Genomic DNA, 17,015 nt, shown 5'->3' with positions numbered 1-17,015 from the left:
AAATCTCCTTCCCTTCCACACCAATTTAGCCATGCAATACAAAAAAATATTTTTAGATTCTTATGTAGATTTTTAAAGCATGCCAAGAGGATTTGTCTGAACACCCAGTTAGCCATAATGTTGAACACTAAAATCTATTTTCTTCTCTTATTAAATAGTATATCCAAAATATAAGGGTAGTGAGAGCCATCATCTCTGACTTGTTCCTAATACCATATCTTTGACATGTCAAGGATATTCACTGTTAATTTCCATCTTTATATAGTTTCCTTTTCTTATGGTTTCACTTGGGATAGCTGTTAAAATGTATCAAGGGTTATCTGACATTTGATAGATTATATAACTCTTGAATTTTTTAAATAAGATTGATAATATACAAACACAGAAAAAAATTCAAGCTATGAAACTTAAGTCCCTTCTTCCCAGAGTAGTCCCAAGTTCCCTGGTTCCATTCTACAGAGAGTTAATTGTGACAATTACTGAGATGTTCTCTACATACCCAAGCATGAGATGTGCCCCTCAACTCACACACACAGTAAACTATATGCACAGTTCCACACTTTCACTTAATAAGAAACTTTAGAGAGCTTCTCTACTGTTTACAAATAAAAGAATAAAAAGAAAAATACTGCCATCCAGCTTGCAGCCAGAAAATATCTCCTCCAGTTTAAGAATAGCAGTACACATTTTTTGCAAGTATTCTAGAATCAAGGACTGTTTTAGTGGGAAGACCTTAGAGCATGCTGTCCAAAAGAACTTACTGCTATGAGACAGATATTCATTTCTGCACCATCCAAATAGTCACTAGACACACGTGGCTCTCAAGGACTTGAAGTGTAGCTGGTAGGAGTAAATACATTTTTACTTTTTCTTTTCTTTTTTTTTTTTTTAAGATTTTATTTATTTATTTGGCAGAGAGAAAGATCACAAGTAGGCAGAGAGGCAGGCTGAGAGAGAGAGAGAGAAGGAAACAAGCTCCCTGCTGAGCAGAGAGCCCCGTGCGGGACTCGATCCCAGGACCCTGGGATCATGACCTGAGCCGAAGGCAGAGGCTTTAACCCACTGAGCCACCCAGGTGCCCCCTTCATTTTTACTTTTGATTACTTTTAATAGCTACATGTGGCTAGTGGTACTGTATTAGCTAAGTTGAAAGGTTGTAGAGGCCATCCTCCTGGTTTTACAGAAGTGTGAGCTGAGCTGTAGAGAAATGCTGTAGTGGTAGAATCAAGATTGGAACTTAGTTCTCCTATCCTTCTCTTCATTCCTCTTAGCACGGCTTCCACTTCAGCCTATAAACTTTGGGGTATGGGCACATGACTGTCAAAACCAGTATGATCAGACCCTTCCAGATGTTGCTCCTCCTGGGATTCAGGGGGTCATCCCCATTCAACATGCAGCAGTTTCCTTTGGCTGCTTATTCCTTACTTCACCAGGTTTTCTTGAAGCCTTTCTCCAACTATACAGCTCCCCCTCTAGTCTGAGATCATCATTACCTCACAAGGAGGTGCTTTGCTGGGACTTCCTCCACTTCCTCTACTGCTCCTAGGTCACCTCCAAAAACCCCATTTCTGATCATGTCACTTAGCTCACAAGCCATCAGCAGTTACCACTGCCTACCCACACAAGGCAGTCTCAAATTCTTTGTTCAGGGTTCTCTATAATGCAGACTCTTCTCCTTTCTCTAAATTTTTTAAAAATTTAAATTAGGCCACATAGAGTACTTCATTAGTTTCCGATATGATGTTCAGTGATTCAACACTCAGTGCTCATCACACCATGTGCCCTCCTTAATGCCCTCATTTTAGAATGGCTTTTGGATTTCTAGAAAAGCCAAAATTATAGCTCAGATAGTTCCTGCACATCCCAAATCCAGTTTCACCCACTGACAACGTCTTACATTACTATGGTACATTTGTCACAACTCCTGAACTGACTGTTGCATAGGATTATTAACTCCGTATGTTGAGTTTCACTAGTTTTTTCCAAATGTTCTTTTTCTGTTCATGCTCACTCAGCATTGTCGCCTTTAGCATTTAACTTTTACTTCTTTGAGGGGGTTGTAAATACGTGAATTATTCAGTGAGGAAGAGCTGTCCCTTTCCTCTCATTTATTTAGCTGTTTATAACAATATGAGCTTAGGGATATTGATTTTGCACTTTGGACTAGAATCCAATACTACTGTCATTTATTTTTGTGCTCATATTATTCCACCATTAGCCCCTGGGCTGTTTTAGGTCAGTCCTGAATACCCCCGGCATGCCACCCACATACACATGTATTTCCTCATCAACTCTTTTTGGCACTGCAACGTGCTCCAGTCCTCATGTTTGCCAATTCTCCACATACCCTGGTTTCCACTATTGGAGAATGGTGCAAGAAATCAAGATCTGGGTCTCGTCTGTGTCAGCCACACGTACCACACAACCGATTTCGATGACCACCTACCCATGCACTCCTTGTCTGCACAACCCTCTCCCTCCACTCAAGCCAAAATCAACAGGGGCTTACCAGCAACACTGGGCTGTGCTGATTAAAATGTTCTATTCCTTCTACACCTGGTTGAAATTCTCCTTCCCCAAGACCCCATTCAAAATGCCCTCCTCTTTCATGGCACTTTTCCTCAATGACTCCATACCCTACAGCCCTGTACTACCAGGTACTGTGTCACAGCAACACATGGACTTTTCTATCCCCAAACTCAGCAGTTAGCATGTAGCAAAGGAAATGGTTGTTCCTTAATGACTATTAATTGACAAGAGTAAGGGCAGTGTAAGATGTGCTCTCCAGGCTCTATCAGGGACAAAGACACACACACACACTCTCAAGTGAAACAAAAAATCCTTCTGCGTTTTCCCCTCCCTTCCCCTATGATCCTCGTTTCTCAAATGAAACAAGCTGAAACCAGAGCGGGAGACAAATCATGAGAGACTCTTAATCTCAGGAAACAAACTGAGGGTCACTGGAGTGGAGGGGTGTGGGAGGGATGGGGTGGCTGGGTGATGGACACTGGGGAGGGCATGTGCTATGGTGAGCACCGTGAACTCTGTAAGACTGATGAATCACAGACCTGTACCCCTGAAGCAAATAATACATTAGATGTTAATAAGAAATATTAAAAAAACAAAACAAAAAGCCCTCCTGCAGAACCTTTATGCCCAAGGGACTCTTCTCCATCTCATGCTTGAAGATCTCCTGTTTACCATCTGCTATTGGGAAAACCAGGAGGGAGAGCCTTATGACTTTCATCCCTCAAAACAGGCAAGGACATACACATGTTTAAAGATAAGAATCAGTTAAATAAAACATATCCTAAGGAAACTCACAGGGCTCTCTCCCAAGTCAGGAAAGCTTATGTTCACATGCAAGGATTATCTCGCATGGGCATTTTTCTAGGATCCTTCATCTCCTGCCTCTCTCGGTCCTGTCTACCTCCTAGGTGCTGGGGATGCAAATCCAGCAAGCTTCTGTCCTGAGGTGTGGGAAGAGCCGGAGCTGTTGGTGTGAGAGACAAGAGAGGGAGGGGGAAGCATCGTAAAGGGGCAGACCCGGGTGACCAGCATCTGCGTTCCCGCTGGCAGCCATATCAAGGGTACAGAGAGACAGCCAGGCACAGGGGGAGCAGGCCCTCAGGCAGACGTGTACCTTCTCGTCTTCCTGGATGATGTGGACGCCCCTTCCCAGGGCTCCCTTGCTCATCTCCAGATGGTGTCCAGCGCACGGTCCATTTCCATCTCCGACCCTAAAGCTCTCTTGTCCAAGAGCTTCTCCAGCAGGAATACTACCTGGAGGCTTTTAATTCTTACACAGGCAGTCCTCACCCACTGGGGGACAGTGCCTCTGCCTCTCTATTCTGGGAAGGACGACGTGAGGTGTGGTCACCTGGTTTCTCAGAGGGAAAACCATGGGACTGAGAGCTGGGGACAAAGGGAGCTGCCGTCCATATGAATGCACCCTCAAACGGGCCTGTCTCTTCCCCTCTTAGGTTGCCCATCTGATTATTTTCTGAGATCACCTCTCATATACACTTCCTCCATCCATGTCCGTGTCCCAGCATCTGCTTTCAGGAAAACCTAAATAAGGAACTCCTGCTAGGGCAAGACCCAGGGAACAGAGGCTGCTGGCCTAGGCAGCTCAGAAAGAAGGACTGGGTGAAGGTATGTCAGGACAACCTCCCAGACATGCCTGGGGTCTCTGAGAAAGACAAGCAGAGCAGACAGTGCTGTGGAGCAGGGGGAGGATCTGACTGCGCAGGGGAGACCCAGGTATGAGCCCCCCTGTCATCTCAGGGATGCTCATCTATTCAGGCTTTCAGCAAGACCATAAAATACAGCCTTTTGCCAAAAAATTCTTGCGTCCAGATCGTGGTCACGTCTAGGTTCTGAGTCCTTGCCGTGAGAAGTCATCAAGCTCATTTCCTGGATTCCCGATCCATACCTTGCTCCCGAAATGTCACTCACTCAGCACATCCGGGCTCCTGGAGGTCCCTGTGGCATTTCCACTTTCCTCTACGTGCCAGTGTTCTATAGCTAGTTTCCCAATCCCAACCTCAGCCCCTCCTACTCCCATGCCCAGCCCCAGGACAATTTGAAAGTGGATTTCTGGAAATGATCATGCCGGATTCACCTTCGTACTCCCAGGTCATGGTTCTGTACCTACGTATAGATGTCTATGTGTGCTACAGAGAGCAAGTTAAAAACACTCAGATGCCCAGATCCTGATTTCTAAATACCATTCTCTAGTAAAAGAAATCAGAGCTCTGTGGAGAAATGGCTGATTCGAGGGCCAGAGTAAGTAAAACATAAGATGAGTCCGGCCATCTCATGATGCCAGAAGGTAAGGAAGTGCTAAGAAAAAAACCATGGAGTGTCATGTTCAAAGGAGCCAGAGGCCAACCTGAATGAGCTTCCAGTGGTCAAAGGCTGGAGGTACAGGAGCCAAAAAAAAAAAAAAAAAAAAAAAGTACTATTGGATTATAATCTAAAGTATAAAATAAGCACCCTTGTGTCCATACTGATAAATACTGAATAAATAGGAAAAGTTGCCTTTATTCCCCATTTACTTAACAGAAAGATTCTAATTAATAAATGTGGAAGAATTGGGTGCATCTGGGTGGCTCAGTCAGCTAAGCAATTCTCGATTTTGGCTCAGGTTGTGATCTTGAGGTTATGAGATCAAGCCCTGCATCAGGCTCATGGTGGGTATGGAGCCTGCTTAAGATTCTTTCTCTTGGGGCACCTGGGTGGCCCAGTGGGTTAAAGCCTCTGCCTTTGGCTCGGGTCATGATCCCAGGATCCTGGGATTGAGCCTCACATGGGGGCTCTGTGCTCAGCGGGGAGCCTGCTTCCCTTCCTCTCTCTGCCTGCCTCTGCCTGCTTGTGATCTGTCAAATAAATAAATAAAATCTTTAAAAAAAAAAAAAAGATTCTTCCTCTGCCCCTCACTTCCCCACTCTTCTGCACATGTGCTCTAAAAAAATTAAATGAATGAATGTAGAAGGAATGAAGAAAGCAGAAAATCTCCACTGGACCAATCACAGTAATAATCAAGGCAGATAAGATCTACCACTTAAAATCAGCAGGGAAAATTTAAGGAAAAACAAGATATTTGCACAATTTTAAAATCATCTCTCCACCCCTAAATACATGAACCACTAAGAGAAAAATAGTAACTTCGCAATGAATAACTCAGACAGACACCCCCTTAACCAAATGATCAGGGTTAACTCACCAGTAATAAGACAGAAGGCTAACAGCAAGCCCTCCCTGATCCGATACACTTGAGAGGGACGGTCACGTCTGCGGTATTCCCTGAAATACGTAATCTTCCTCTGATCCTCAGAAAACATCAGACAGACCCAGGTTGGGAGCCACTCTACAAAATAATCAGTCCTTTTCCCGAAGTGTCAAGGTCACGAGAGCCAGGAAAGGTAAAGACTGTCACAGCTTGGAGGGGACAAAACGAACTAACGCAGTGTGCGATCCTGGATCAGATTCTAGAGCTGCAAAAGGACACGGATGTAAAAAACTGGTGAAATCCAAATAAATTCTGTAACTTATTTAAGTACCATGCTGAGGTTGATTTCTGAGTTCTGGCCCTTGTACGGAGGTCTGGTAAGACATTTGCGTTAGAGGGAGCCATGCAGGGGGTCGGGGGGTTGGGAGCTCTGCATTCTCTCTGCAACTCTAAGTCTAAAACTAGTTCAAAATAAAAGTAAAACCAAACCAAACCAAACCAAAAAACCCCACTGACAAATGTCCTATGAAGTGTTAAGACAAATAGTAAAATATAAAGAGGATATGGAAGCCCTTAGAAGGCTACCAGGGCAGGAGGCAGCACGTCACAGATGAAAGGCTTTTTGGAGCCAGAGAAGCCACTGTGGCAGCAGTGGGGCTGCAAAGTCATGTAGAAAGTTCCACTGACCTAGCACGTAGGGAGACGGTACTTTCAAGTGCTTCACACATCCGACCTCGCTGAGAAATGGGATTTCTACCTGGGAGTCCGGTTGTCACCATTTGTGACCAACAGACTATAAGGGATGAAAGAGAAGGAGCAAGAGAGGAGGACTCCCAGGTTTTTAATCTGAACAACGGGCTATGAGGTTGTGACACCATCCACCCCTCGGGAAAAGAGAATGGCTTTGGGGGGGTGGGGGAAGATAAGCAGCTCCGTTTGGGGCAGGCTGGTTCCCAGGGCCAGGTGGCATGACTGGAGGCAGAGGGACGCCTTCCAGCTTCAGAGAGGGATCCTCAGAGAGGTGACGGCTGGACCAGAGAAGCAGATGAAACACCCAGGAAGTGGATGTGAGAGAAAGAGGGGAGGGGGCCACGCATGGAAGACTGAGGAGTTCCCACCATTATGCAGAGATGAAAAGCATATCAAGAAGCTGGGGGAACTGGGGTGTGTGGGAAGCCACAGAGAACCAGGGGGGCATGAGATCCCGGGAGCCCCCACGCTGGGGGACGAGGGTGAGGCGTTCGGGAGTGTCAGAGGCCATAGCATAGGAGGTCATCAGAATCGATACTGGGGGCCTCAGAAGGGACGGCCGGGGCAGAGGTTGGGGTGGGACCCAGCTTGTCCCTCAGGGGGGAACGAATGTTCAGTGGGGGGGAAGCAGACACAGTAGCAAATGTTCTTTTGAGAAAGTTGCTGAAAAAGAGGAAGATAGATAGAAAAACAGAGGGGAGGTCGAGGTTGGAGGGGTCACTCCTCCCAGGCACCCCCGATGCATATTTTAACCTGTAAACTCGTTCTCTCCACCCGGGTAGCCTGCCTGGAGCTTTTCAATATGGCTGCCCAGCCATCTGCCTACAAAGGGTCTAAACCTAGGTTGACAAGAGCAGCATGACCCCTTCAACAGGAAGGTCAAGGTCTGAAATAATCCAATGTGACTGCTCCATGCCTGACTCCGGGCTCCACGGACGTGACATTGGGTGGTTCTGGAACCACGTTCCATCACTCTGTGGCCATGTTCCCCCCTTGCCTTGAAAGCCCTACACAGAGCATTTCCAGGCACTTCCAGAAATCTGCTGGGGGAGTTAAAAGCAGCAGTCACTGAAAGAGACGCTCAGTTGAGGCTCTCGGCTTTTCAACATGGACACGTGCCAAGCCTTTTCTTTTCTGTATTCAGTTGCATTTACAAACCTTTAAATATTAACACTCACTGATATTGATGTTTGAGGAACAAATCAGTCTAGCTTCCTAGAAATGACCAGATTTTGTATCATTCATTCATTCAATACACAGCGATTATGTGCCCGTTACAAGTCACGGGCACAGTACTAGCACTGGAGACGCCAGGATTCATACGTACGATGTGGTGTTCCTACCCTTCAGGAGCCCACGGACCTTTCCCTGAATAACACAGAACGTCAGAAAAGAAAGGCAGGTGTATTACGTACACATTGGTATGTGTGCATGTGCATCCCCAGGGGAACACAGAAGGTGCATGACCATCACTTCCAGATGTGACTGTTGGAGGTACCAGAAGCAGACACGCTCTACGGAGTTCCGAGATTAGAGGATGAACCGTAAAGGTTTGCCCTGCTGGGGAGAGGGAGAAGGGCCCGAGGCGGGAGGAACAGCATGGGCGTGAGCATGGAGATGTGAACAGGTGCGGTGTGCGTAATAATGCAACAATGGTAGTCATGAAAATAATAAAACCAGTACTCGTGAAAATGATGAGAGACATTGCTGGGGCACTCACTGCGTGTCAGGCACAATCCTAAGCACTTTCTGTTGCACAAGCCACATGTGTGAGCGTGTCCAGACGTGAGGCTGAAAAGACAGCAGGGGGTCAGCCAGAGGAGACGTCTGAATGCGGTGCTACAGGGCCCGCCTGGGTCCCCCCGGGGAAGGGGAGAGCAAGAACTGGAAAGACTACCCTTGGGTTTCGAGAAGGCTCCTCCTTGTGTGCCGTGGGTGTAGGCTGGGGGCAGTGAGCTGGGAGGCACTGAGCTGAGGCCGGAGGCTGTTTCAGGAGCTCAGACAAGTGAAAACGGGCGGGAGAGTAGACGCAGGAGACAATGTGGGCAAGAAGAAACGAGCCCTGGAGGCCCCCCATGTATCTGGGGTTTGCAAGAAAGAGGGCAAGAAACACCAGTGGGAAAGTAGATGAGCTCAGCGTGAGGTACGCATGAGGGCGGCAGGGAATGAAAGTCTAGAACTCAAAGCAGAGGTTTGGACGACAGAGGAACTGGGGAACAGCTGAGGAAAAGTCTGAATTCATTCAGGCTGAATTTGGCCTTTCAACACAAAAATCTCCCCTGAATTCACCTTTCTCCCCCTGGAGGACTTATATTTCCACAGCAACACTGAGAATGGGCACACACCTCCCCAGAGACAACACACCTGGACATGCAGAGGCCCAGGCTCCCACTTACGTGCCCCTGACCTAGAGAGGGCTACACAGAGGCATACACAAACGGGTCCACAGCTCCTGGAAGTATACATACGTGCACACACACACACACACACATACATATAGGTCTACACATACACACATGCGCACACACCCATAGGTGACAGAGGTATGTACAAACGTGCTTAACCCCCACACATGTAAACAGACCTACAGAGGCCATCCTGCACAGTTTCCTAGAGGGTATAAAGCATGTTTTCTAGGACACAGTGGAGTTTTTTTTTTTCATCTACCGAGCTCATGGCCTTCAACTGCTAGGGGGAGCAGCCCCATCTGGTCATTGACCTCCCTCTGCAATTCATTCCTGCAAAACAGATTCCAGGAGGACACCTCCAGGCTCCACTGGTCTGTCATCCCACACTGTGCACAGTCCTAGCCCACCACCTGGGAGGTGCTGTGAGCTGAGAACGGCTCCTCGGGAGGAGTCGGGGACCAGCCACCTGCCGATCCAAGCTCTCCACCACAACCTTCCACCCCCTTCTCACCAAAGAGCTTCTGCAGGACTTGTCCGTCATATAAATCTTCAGCCAGATCTTTCACGATGATTCTTTCTCCGACGAGTACGTCATTAATCCAGTCAATTAATACCTATGGGGAGGGAGGCCAAAAAAGAGAAGAGTCATGGGAATTTTCTCAAAGATCAGCTTTCTTATCCTGGATCATTAAAATCGAAATGAACTTCAGATCTGGAACGCAGCAGAACCGTCCATGGGACACAGTATGTAGACAGAGTGCTGTGATCCCTCAGGGCCCCAGTTACTCTTCTGGCATTAAGCGCTTCCAGTGCTGGTGACTTCAGTGTCCCTGTTGATATCTTTCGGCCCCTTACTATTCCTTACCCCAACGGAAAGCAACATTCACCTAATGTTCAGCTGTGTAGCTTACACCAGGCAATGGTATGTGCTTTGGAACATTACACAAACTGGGGTGAGTGACCCACTAACTGACGTGTGTACCCCCACCATCTACGAATCTAATGCAGGCAAGTTCCTGCTCTGAGCCTCTGATGGCCCACCTCTAAAATGGAGGAGGAAAAGACCTCCCACTTGAGGTAGCAGAAAAAAAATCACCAAGGGCAAGGGCCAAATGTTCAGTAAAGGTACATTTTATGAATACATAAAGCTCGTATTACCCATGACGACATCTGGCCAGGGGTTATTCCCACCCCTACGTTCAGGAGGGGAGATAAGACACAGAAGTGAACATAGCTGCCAAGGTCACGTTGCCGACCGTGACAGAGACAGCAACCGAACTCTCGTCTATCCCCCTCAGAGGGACTGTTCTCCTAGCCCCAAGCCACCTCTCTGTGAGGCCAGGGCTGTCTCCTCTCTCTCAGCAGCTGTTATTACCCGAGCGCCCTCCACATCAAGCACCGAGAGGAGCCATTCCATGGGCCTCTCGTTTAGTTAATCAGCACAACACCCACGAGAGGGAGGGAGCATTTGTTTGCTTTTTCAGGTAAGGAAATGGAAGCTTGCTCAAGTCTACTACCTTTCACTTTGAAATTTTTCAGTTCATGTGTTTTGTGTTTATTATTTATATATAGTAAAATTAACTCATTTTAAAGATACAGCATGGTGCGTTTTGGTCATTGTATATAGTTGTGCAACCACCACCACCACAACCGAGATGCAGAGCTGTTCACTCAGCAGAGGAAGCTTGGGCTCTTTGCCCTCAGTCCCCTTCCCTGACGACAGGCCTCAGGCAACTTTGCATAAATGGAATCGCACAGAACATCCCCTTTTGGGCTTGACATCTTTGACTTAGCAGAAATAGACTGCCTTTATCACAGGGGCAGTAGCTGGGCTGGGCTTCCTTACCTGTGGGGAGCCTGGGGCCTTCATAGAACGTTGTTCTGTATTGCTCTCCTGTTGGTAGCAGCTTCCCTCCTTACCCTTCCCCCCGCCCCGCCCTCTAGCCATCCCCCAACAATCCCCCACCCACACACCCACCCAGCATTTACAAACACCTGCTCCATGTCACAGTCTGTGTTGGATCCTGGGGTACAATGATGCAAAAAGAGGTGGTCTCTAACCTCAAGAAGCTCATCATTTAGAAAAGGAGACAGACAAGTGTCTAAGTAGTAGCAACTAGTCATCGCGCGGTGACTCTAAGGGGACAGTCTGAGGTTGAACAGGCAGCTAGAGCATGAGACCCCAAATGCCCACCCCCAGGAGCAGGGGCTTCAACCTTCAGCTGGTAGGAATCCACACACAGGGTCTGAGCAGGAAAATGATAGACCTGGTTTGCATTTTGCACGAACCACTTTGGCATCCAGTGCCTTCTGTCCTGTTTTGAATGCAGCTTGGAGAAGCTGAAGAAGAAAAGCACAGGATGGGGAAGCCAAAGGGGGAGGCATGAACATTTTCCAGGGGACAACCACAGGCCAGGCACAGTGTACATGATGTAATTCAATTTATTCCCTTCTGTTTGAATTCCATCCCCTCTACTCAGCTGTGACCATACACAAACCACTGGCTTTTCCAAGACTCACCTTCCTCACCTGTAAGTGGGGATGATAGGAAGTCCTATTTTGCAGGGTGCCTTTGAGGGGCCTTGGGACAAGCAGTGGAAAGACTGTGTGAACGTGAAGATCGTGGCAAATGTGAGCTCATTTGCACTAACTTCTCTGGCACCTGGGATCAACACCATTTATCGGGCAGCTGCCGTGTGCCACTTCTGTTAAATTGGAGATGTCCACCTATGGGACCACGAGCTGCCCATGACTTTCAAGTCACTGTGCAGTGGCTCCCGTGAGTGCCTGCCCAGAGAAGGGGGTCTACAGATGCCTGTTGAGCCGGGGGGTGCAGCTGATGCCCCTCCTAATTTCTTCTTACCTTCATTAGTTCTTGCAGTTTGGGGTCGCTGCGGGAGTTTGGGTCCACCATTGTTCGCACTTCATTCTCCTCTTTAAAAGGAAAAGACAGTCAGTGGGGGGTGGCTTTATCTGAAGGCATTAGGGTAACCCAGAAAACAAGAGATCCAGTTACCCAGCATGGTGTCCTCCGGGTCCAGCTCGAAGGGGATCGGGCTGAGAGGCAGATTGATGGCGTTCATGCCTTCCTCCTGAAGTTCCGATACTGCAAGAAGAAGACAGTCGGAGTCACACTGCAGCCCGTCGAGGACAGGGAGGAGTTCCCTTACAAACGTGTTCGGGACGGACATTAATACGACCACAAAGGTTAGCCTACAGCTGTTACTCAGCCTGCAACAGAGTCCCTGCCTTTCTTTGCGAAGAGGACCAAGTAGTTCCCTTCAGGTCACCTCTGCAGACTGTCACCTCACTCCCTTTCCTCGGGACAACAGGGAGGCCTCTGCCTGCTTCCAAACATCATCTCAGGATAAATGCAAGTAGGGTGGGCACTCACATCTTTCTGAGGTTTCTGCCTGCCGCCTCCTGCCTGTCCCTCCTCCCAGGGCTTTCTATCACTGCAGAGTAGGTGCCCAGTAATTGTCTGGGTGAACAAGGTCACCAAGCCGTAAGCCATTTCCACCCTCGGCGCAGGTCTCCTCATACTACTCTCCTTATTTGGCTTCCCTAACTATTTTTCTGATTATCTTCCCTTCCCTTTTCCCAAGTATTTTTTGGATTATCCTACCTTCTCTTTTCCCTCCGCCTCACCCCAGCTGCTGCTCTAGGACACCTCAGTCTGGCCTCTTTCTAGGCTCTGGTCTGTCCCTTCAGCTCTAATGAGTAGGTGCCCCTGGCGCCAGGCATCTCCTCGCTTAGGCCCATTTCCTCAGCTGAATGTCAAGAGCCCGACTGGAAGGGTGGCCAGCGAGTCCTTCTCGCAGTTTTCAAATCCTAGAAATCTACAATTCCACTTTCCTCAAGGAAAACAAAAAGAGGTCAATGGCCACTGAAGACTTACAGCCTACTCTCCTCACCATGTGCCCACCGCCCCCCCACCCCATGAAGCCTCAGTGAAAAACAAATCCCTACTATAAAACCACTGAGGGGCGCTTGCTAAGCACTGACCTTGGATCACCTACTAAAATCAAAACCTACGAAATCTCCTCACCTCTATTCACTTCCAGTTTGGAGAATTACTTTTCACCAATGAAGCCCAAAAAGACCATTTTCTCTAATGGTACTGGTCACCAAAGGGTTCTCAAAGAGCTAATATGGCAGCAGTGATCAGCCTTAATAAAAGCAATGTCCCATCTCTCCATTTCATTTCTTTTTTTTTTATGGACTCTGGCCTCCCTGATGGCCAGTTGCAAGAACCCTTAAGCACAAGGCAGCCACTTACAAAGAGTTCTTTCATATTCGCACACTCACTGATGTTTGCAGTTGGACTGGGGACGAGATTGCCTAACAAAGACAGTGAAACACACTCTACCCCAAAGAGACACAACTTGCATTATGAAGCTGGTATTTAGTCCCGTTGCTGTGGGCTCTTGACATTCACACGGGAGATCAGCCAGTCACAGTCTTGAATCTGCAAATTTGCAAATTTGCAGACACCCACCACTCTACATAATTCCCCTCATCAAACATAACTGAAAGACATAAGCCACACCTTCAGGGCTAAAATGGTTCTAGTAAGCATCGGTTCACGTTTGCTTTCCAGTGAAAAACAAAACGGACTCCCGCAGTATCATGAGACTCCTACGATTTCCTCCAATGTTCCTCCTCAGACGGGCAGTGTGCTTTCTTTTCCAGGCTGTTTCTGACAAAGGAGGAAGGTTTCCACTACTGAACAAGCATTACTGCGCAAGCAGAAGTCAAGTCACGCTTAAATGTGGGCGCGAGGCTGGGTGTACTGGCAGGTAGAGACACTAGCTCCTGCCCAGGACCTTCTCTACCTACACTACCAACCCCCCAGGTCTACACTGTCAGTACAGTAGCTACCAGCCACACCCGGCTGTTCACATTTAAACGAATTAAGAACTCAGTTTCTTCGTTGTACCAATCACACTGCAAGCGCCCAGTGGCCCAAGCACGGCTAGTGGCTACCATCTGGACATCACAGATGTCATGATGCCCTTCATTACAGGAAATTCAGTTGGATGGCATTGCCCTAGTGGCTGATGCCCACATTTAATCTCCAGACAAGGCCTGACCCTGAACTCCAGGCTTACCCCATGTCTCCTCTTTTGTCTGTTTATAGAGATCTCAAATGTATCCACACACAACATAATTGTCAACACCCTCACCCCCACCACAACAAACACTAAAACGAGACCGCTTTTTCCCAGCTCTTCTCTTCTTCAGTAAATGGCACCACCATTTATACAATGGTTTAAGCCAAAATCTAAAAAATCACCCTTAACTTCTCCTTCCTCATGTTTTGCATCTAATATGCTGGCAAGTTTTTTGGGCTCCACCTCTAAACCAGGATCCAATGCCAACCACTTCTCACCATCTCCACCACCCCATCCTGGTTCAGGCCACCAGTATCTTTCACCTAGACAACAAGAACCACCTTACAACTGGTCTGCTGCTTTGCGATGCATTTTCCCCACCCCGTCTACTTCCCGCAGCACAGTCAGAATGATCTATAAGCATGTAAATAGCATCATCCACTCTCCTGCGTTAAACCCTCCTGTGGCTTCCCCTCATACTCAGAATGAAGCTCCAGCTCCTTCCTAACACCCACAAGGCCCTCTGAGTAGCCCCCTGCTCCCTCTCATCTTTTATTTTCTTCAGAGCACTCACCACATCCTGAAATAATCATTATTCATGTGTCTGTTGTCTGTCCCCCACGTAGCCAGAAAATAAACTATGGGAAAGCTGGCACTTTTTTCTCTTTTGTTCACTATTTGATTCCCCAAAGAGGAGCCAGAGTGCCTACATTCAAATCCATGATCTCCTAGCTCTGACCTTGGGCAAGTTCATTGACTTCTTATACCTTAGTTTCCCCATCTGCAAAATGGGAGTGATAATATTACCTACCTCCTAGGGTTGTTGAGAAGGTTAAATGAGTTCATATAGATCAAGCACTTAGGAGAGTGCCTGGTGTTTGGTAGGAATTCTGTGAATACACTATGGGAGGGGGCTCAGTCAACTGAGATCTGAATTGTGATTTCGGCTCAGGTCATGATCTCCGGTTCGTGAGATGGAGCCTCATGTGGGGCTCTGCTCTCCGTGAGGCATCTGCTTCTGTCTCTCTCGCTCTTTCTCTCTCGCTCACTCGCTCTCCCTCTGCCCCTCCCCCTGCTTACAGGTACGTGCTCTCTCTAAAATAAATCTTTCAAACAATTTTTAAAAACCTATTTGTTGAGTCAACGAAAAACCCAAACTGTTAAGACCACCATTTGCACGGGTTATGCCTTGAGCCAGAATTTGCCAGAACAGTGTGGTAGATGCAAAGAAGGATTCTAGCTTGTTCTCTGGGAATAACAACAACAACAACAACACACACAAAAAAACATTTTGGCCTGACCCTGTGTGCGCATGTGTGTGCATATGTGTGTGCTTCTATTTTGTGAGGAGAGAAAAGCCGCATCTGTTCCAAGCCTGTTGTATGGCCTGAGCCAACCTGTGAATATAGAGATATTTACACCTCCCAAATGCGAGTAGAAATGTACTATCTGCAGCAAGGACTCCTAAAAGGTGGGTCTGAACAGGATCTTTTTTTTTTTTTTTTTAATGTGTACATCATTGTTAAAATGTTTTCCGATGAAAAATCCCCAGTCAGAAACACTCCCCTCCGCCCTGCCTCTTTAATTCACTCACAGAGACATAACAAACCCTACAAGAAAGGCTGAGATATGTTTGCAATTGGAAATGTTTTGTGTTGTTTTTTTTTTTTCAGGAAATGATTCGGTACAGGAACATCATTCCCATCCCATTAACTGCTGACTCGGAGCCAACTGTTTGTAAAAGTGAGTGTGCAAACTGCCCTGTTCAGGCCTGGCCCCTGCCCCATGGGGCCGCATTAGCTGCCACTTTCCCAAAACAGCCCGCGCCTGCTTTGGAGGCTTCCTTTCTATTAAGCCCAAGCAGGACCCAGCAGAAGCCCCTCGCCCATCCCTGTACTCTGTAAGAGAAAAGAGCTGCAATTGAATTTCTCCGGCACAGACTAGGAATATGATGTTTATCCCTTGAACCTCCTCTAACAACCTAAAACTGGGGCTGAATGTGCGGCCCTCGGTGTCTCGCAGTGCCATTAGTCATAACTTAATAAACAGATTAAGTGCCCAGCTGAAGGTCGAGCTCGGGAGAGCAGGGTGATTGCCTCAACTCCTGCCTGACGTGCTCGCCTTCAGAGAGGGGGCTTTGGCTTTTCCGGGAAAGGCAGGCTGGCTCTGGGTCCAGTGGTGCTGCGGGGAAAGCACATGGATGGGCTTTGGAGTCTAACAGCGCTGGATTTGAATCCTACTTCTATTTTTATCAGTGGTGGGATCTTACATAAATGATCTAACCTCCCTGAAATTCAGAATAAAACAATTCTCTGTAAAACAACGTCGTAGCTGACACTGCTGGTTTCCTCGCTAATATTTTTTTTTTAAAGTTTTATTTTTGTTTTATTTATTTATTTATTTTTAAAGATTTTATTTATTTATTTGACAGACAGAGATCACAAGTAGGCAGAGAGGCAGGCGGAGAGAGAGGAGGAAGCAGGCTCCCTGCCGAGCAGAGAGCCCCATGTGGGGCTCGATCCCAGGACACTGGGACCACGACCTGAGCCGAAGGCAGAGGCTTTAACCCACTGAGCCACCCAGGTGCCCCTCCTCGCTAATATTTGATTTGACTCTATTTCCCTGCTGAGAGAACCCTCATTTTGTTCCAGGGTATACTCCTCCCTCCTAAGTTCCAGGGGAGATCCTGACTGGCGTAAGCTAATCACGATAATCTTAATCCCCCTGATAGTGACTGACTCAAGCATGGCCAAATGATACAACGAATTGAGAGAGAAAATTTCTAGGAGCTTCTGACAGTAGTTTTCCTCCATTTTAAAGAGAGGTCCAAAGAAGGGAAGGTATCCTTCTCATCATTATTACATCAGGATGTTATGCCTGGAATTGCTGCAGCCATTCTGTAATCAAGAGGTAAGTTAGCCCAAATCCAAAGAAGAAACTAATATGCTAAGATTGGCAGAGAAGAAAGAAAGGGGTTCTTGTTGATACTGTTAAGCCACCATCCCTGGA

The 17,015-nt window shown here is 47.4% G+C and overlaps 1 protein-coding gene across 2 annotated transcripts in view; it reads right to left on the bottom strand.

Moving 5' to 3' along the window:
* PARVA (parvin alpha) overlaps positions 1-17,015 on the bottom strand; it is a 171,911-nt gene that overhangs the window by 58,368 nt on the left and 96,528 nt on the right. Inside the window, exons 1-4 of one of the 2 annotated variants that reach the window (XM_032360262.1) lie at positions 14,464-14,485; positions 11,909-11,998; positions 11,756-11,826; positions 9,404-9,506 (exon numbers count right to left, since the gene is read on the bottom strand). In XM_032360262.1, the coding sequence (XP_032216153.1) occupies positions 9,404-9,506; positions 11,756-11,826; positions 11,909-11,975 (241 nt within the window). In that variant the 5' untranslated portion in view covers positions 11,976-11,998; positions 14,464-14,485. Of the gene's footprint in view, positions 1-9,403; positions 9,507-11,755; positions 11,827-11,908; positions 11,999-14,463; positions 14,486-17,015 lie in introns of those variants that run through there. The other variant, XM_032360261.1, reaches the window with a different exon arrangement.

This window comes from Mustela erminea, chromosome 9 (genome assembly GCF_009829155.1).
Source record: "Mustela erminea isolate mMusErm1 chromosome 9, mMusErm1.Pri, whole genome shotgun sequence".
Taxonomy (NCBI): Eukaryota; Metazoa; Chordata; class Mammalia; order Carnivora; family Mustelidae; genus Mustela; species Mustela erminea.
Note: the sequence above shows the minus strand (reverse complement) of the source record. Positions and strands in the feature narration are given on the sequence as shown.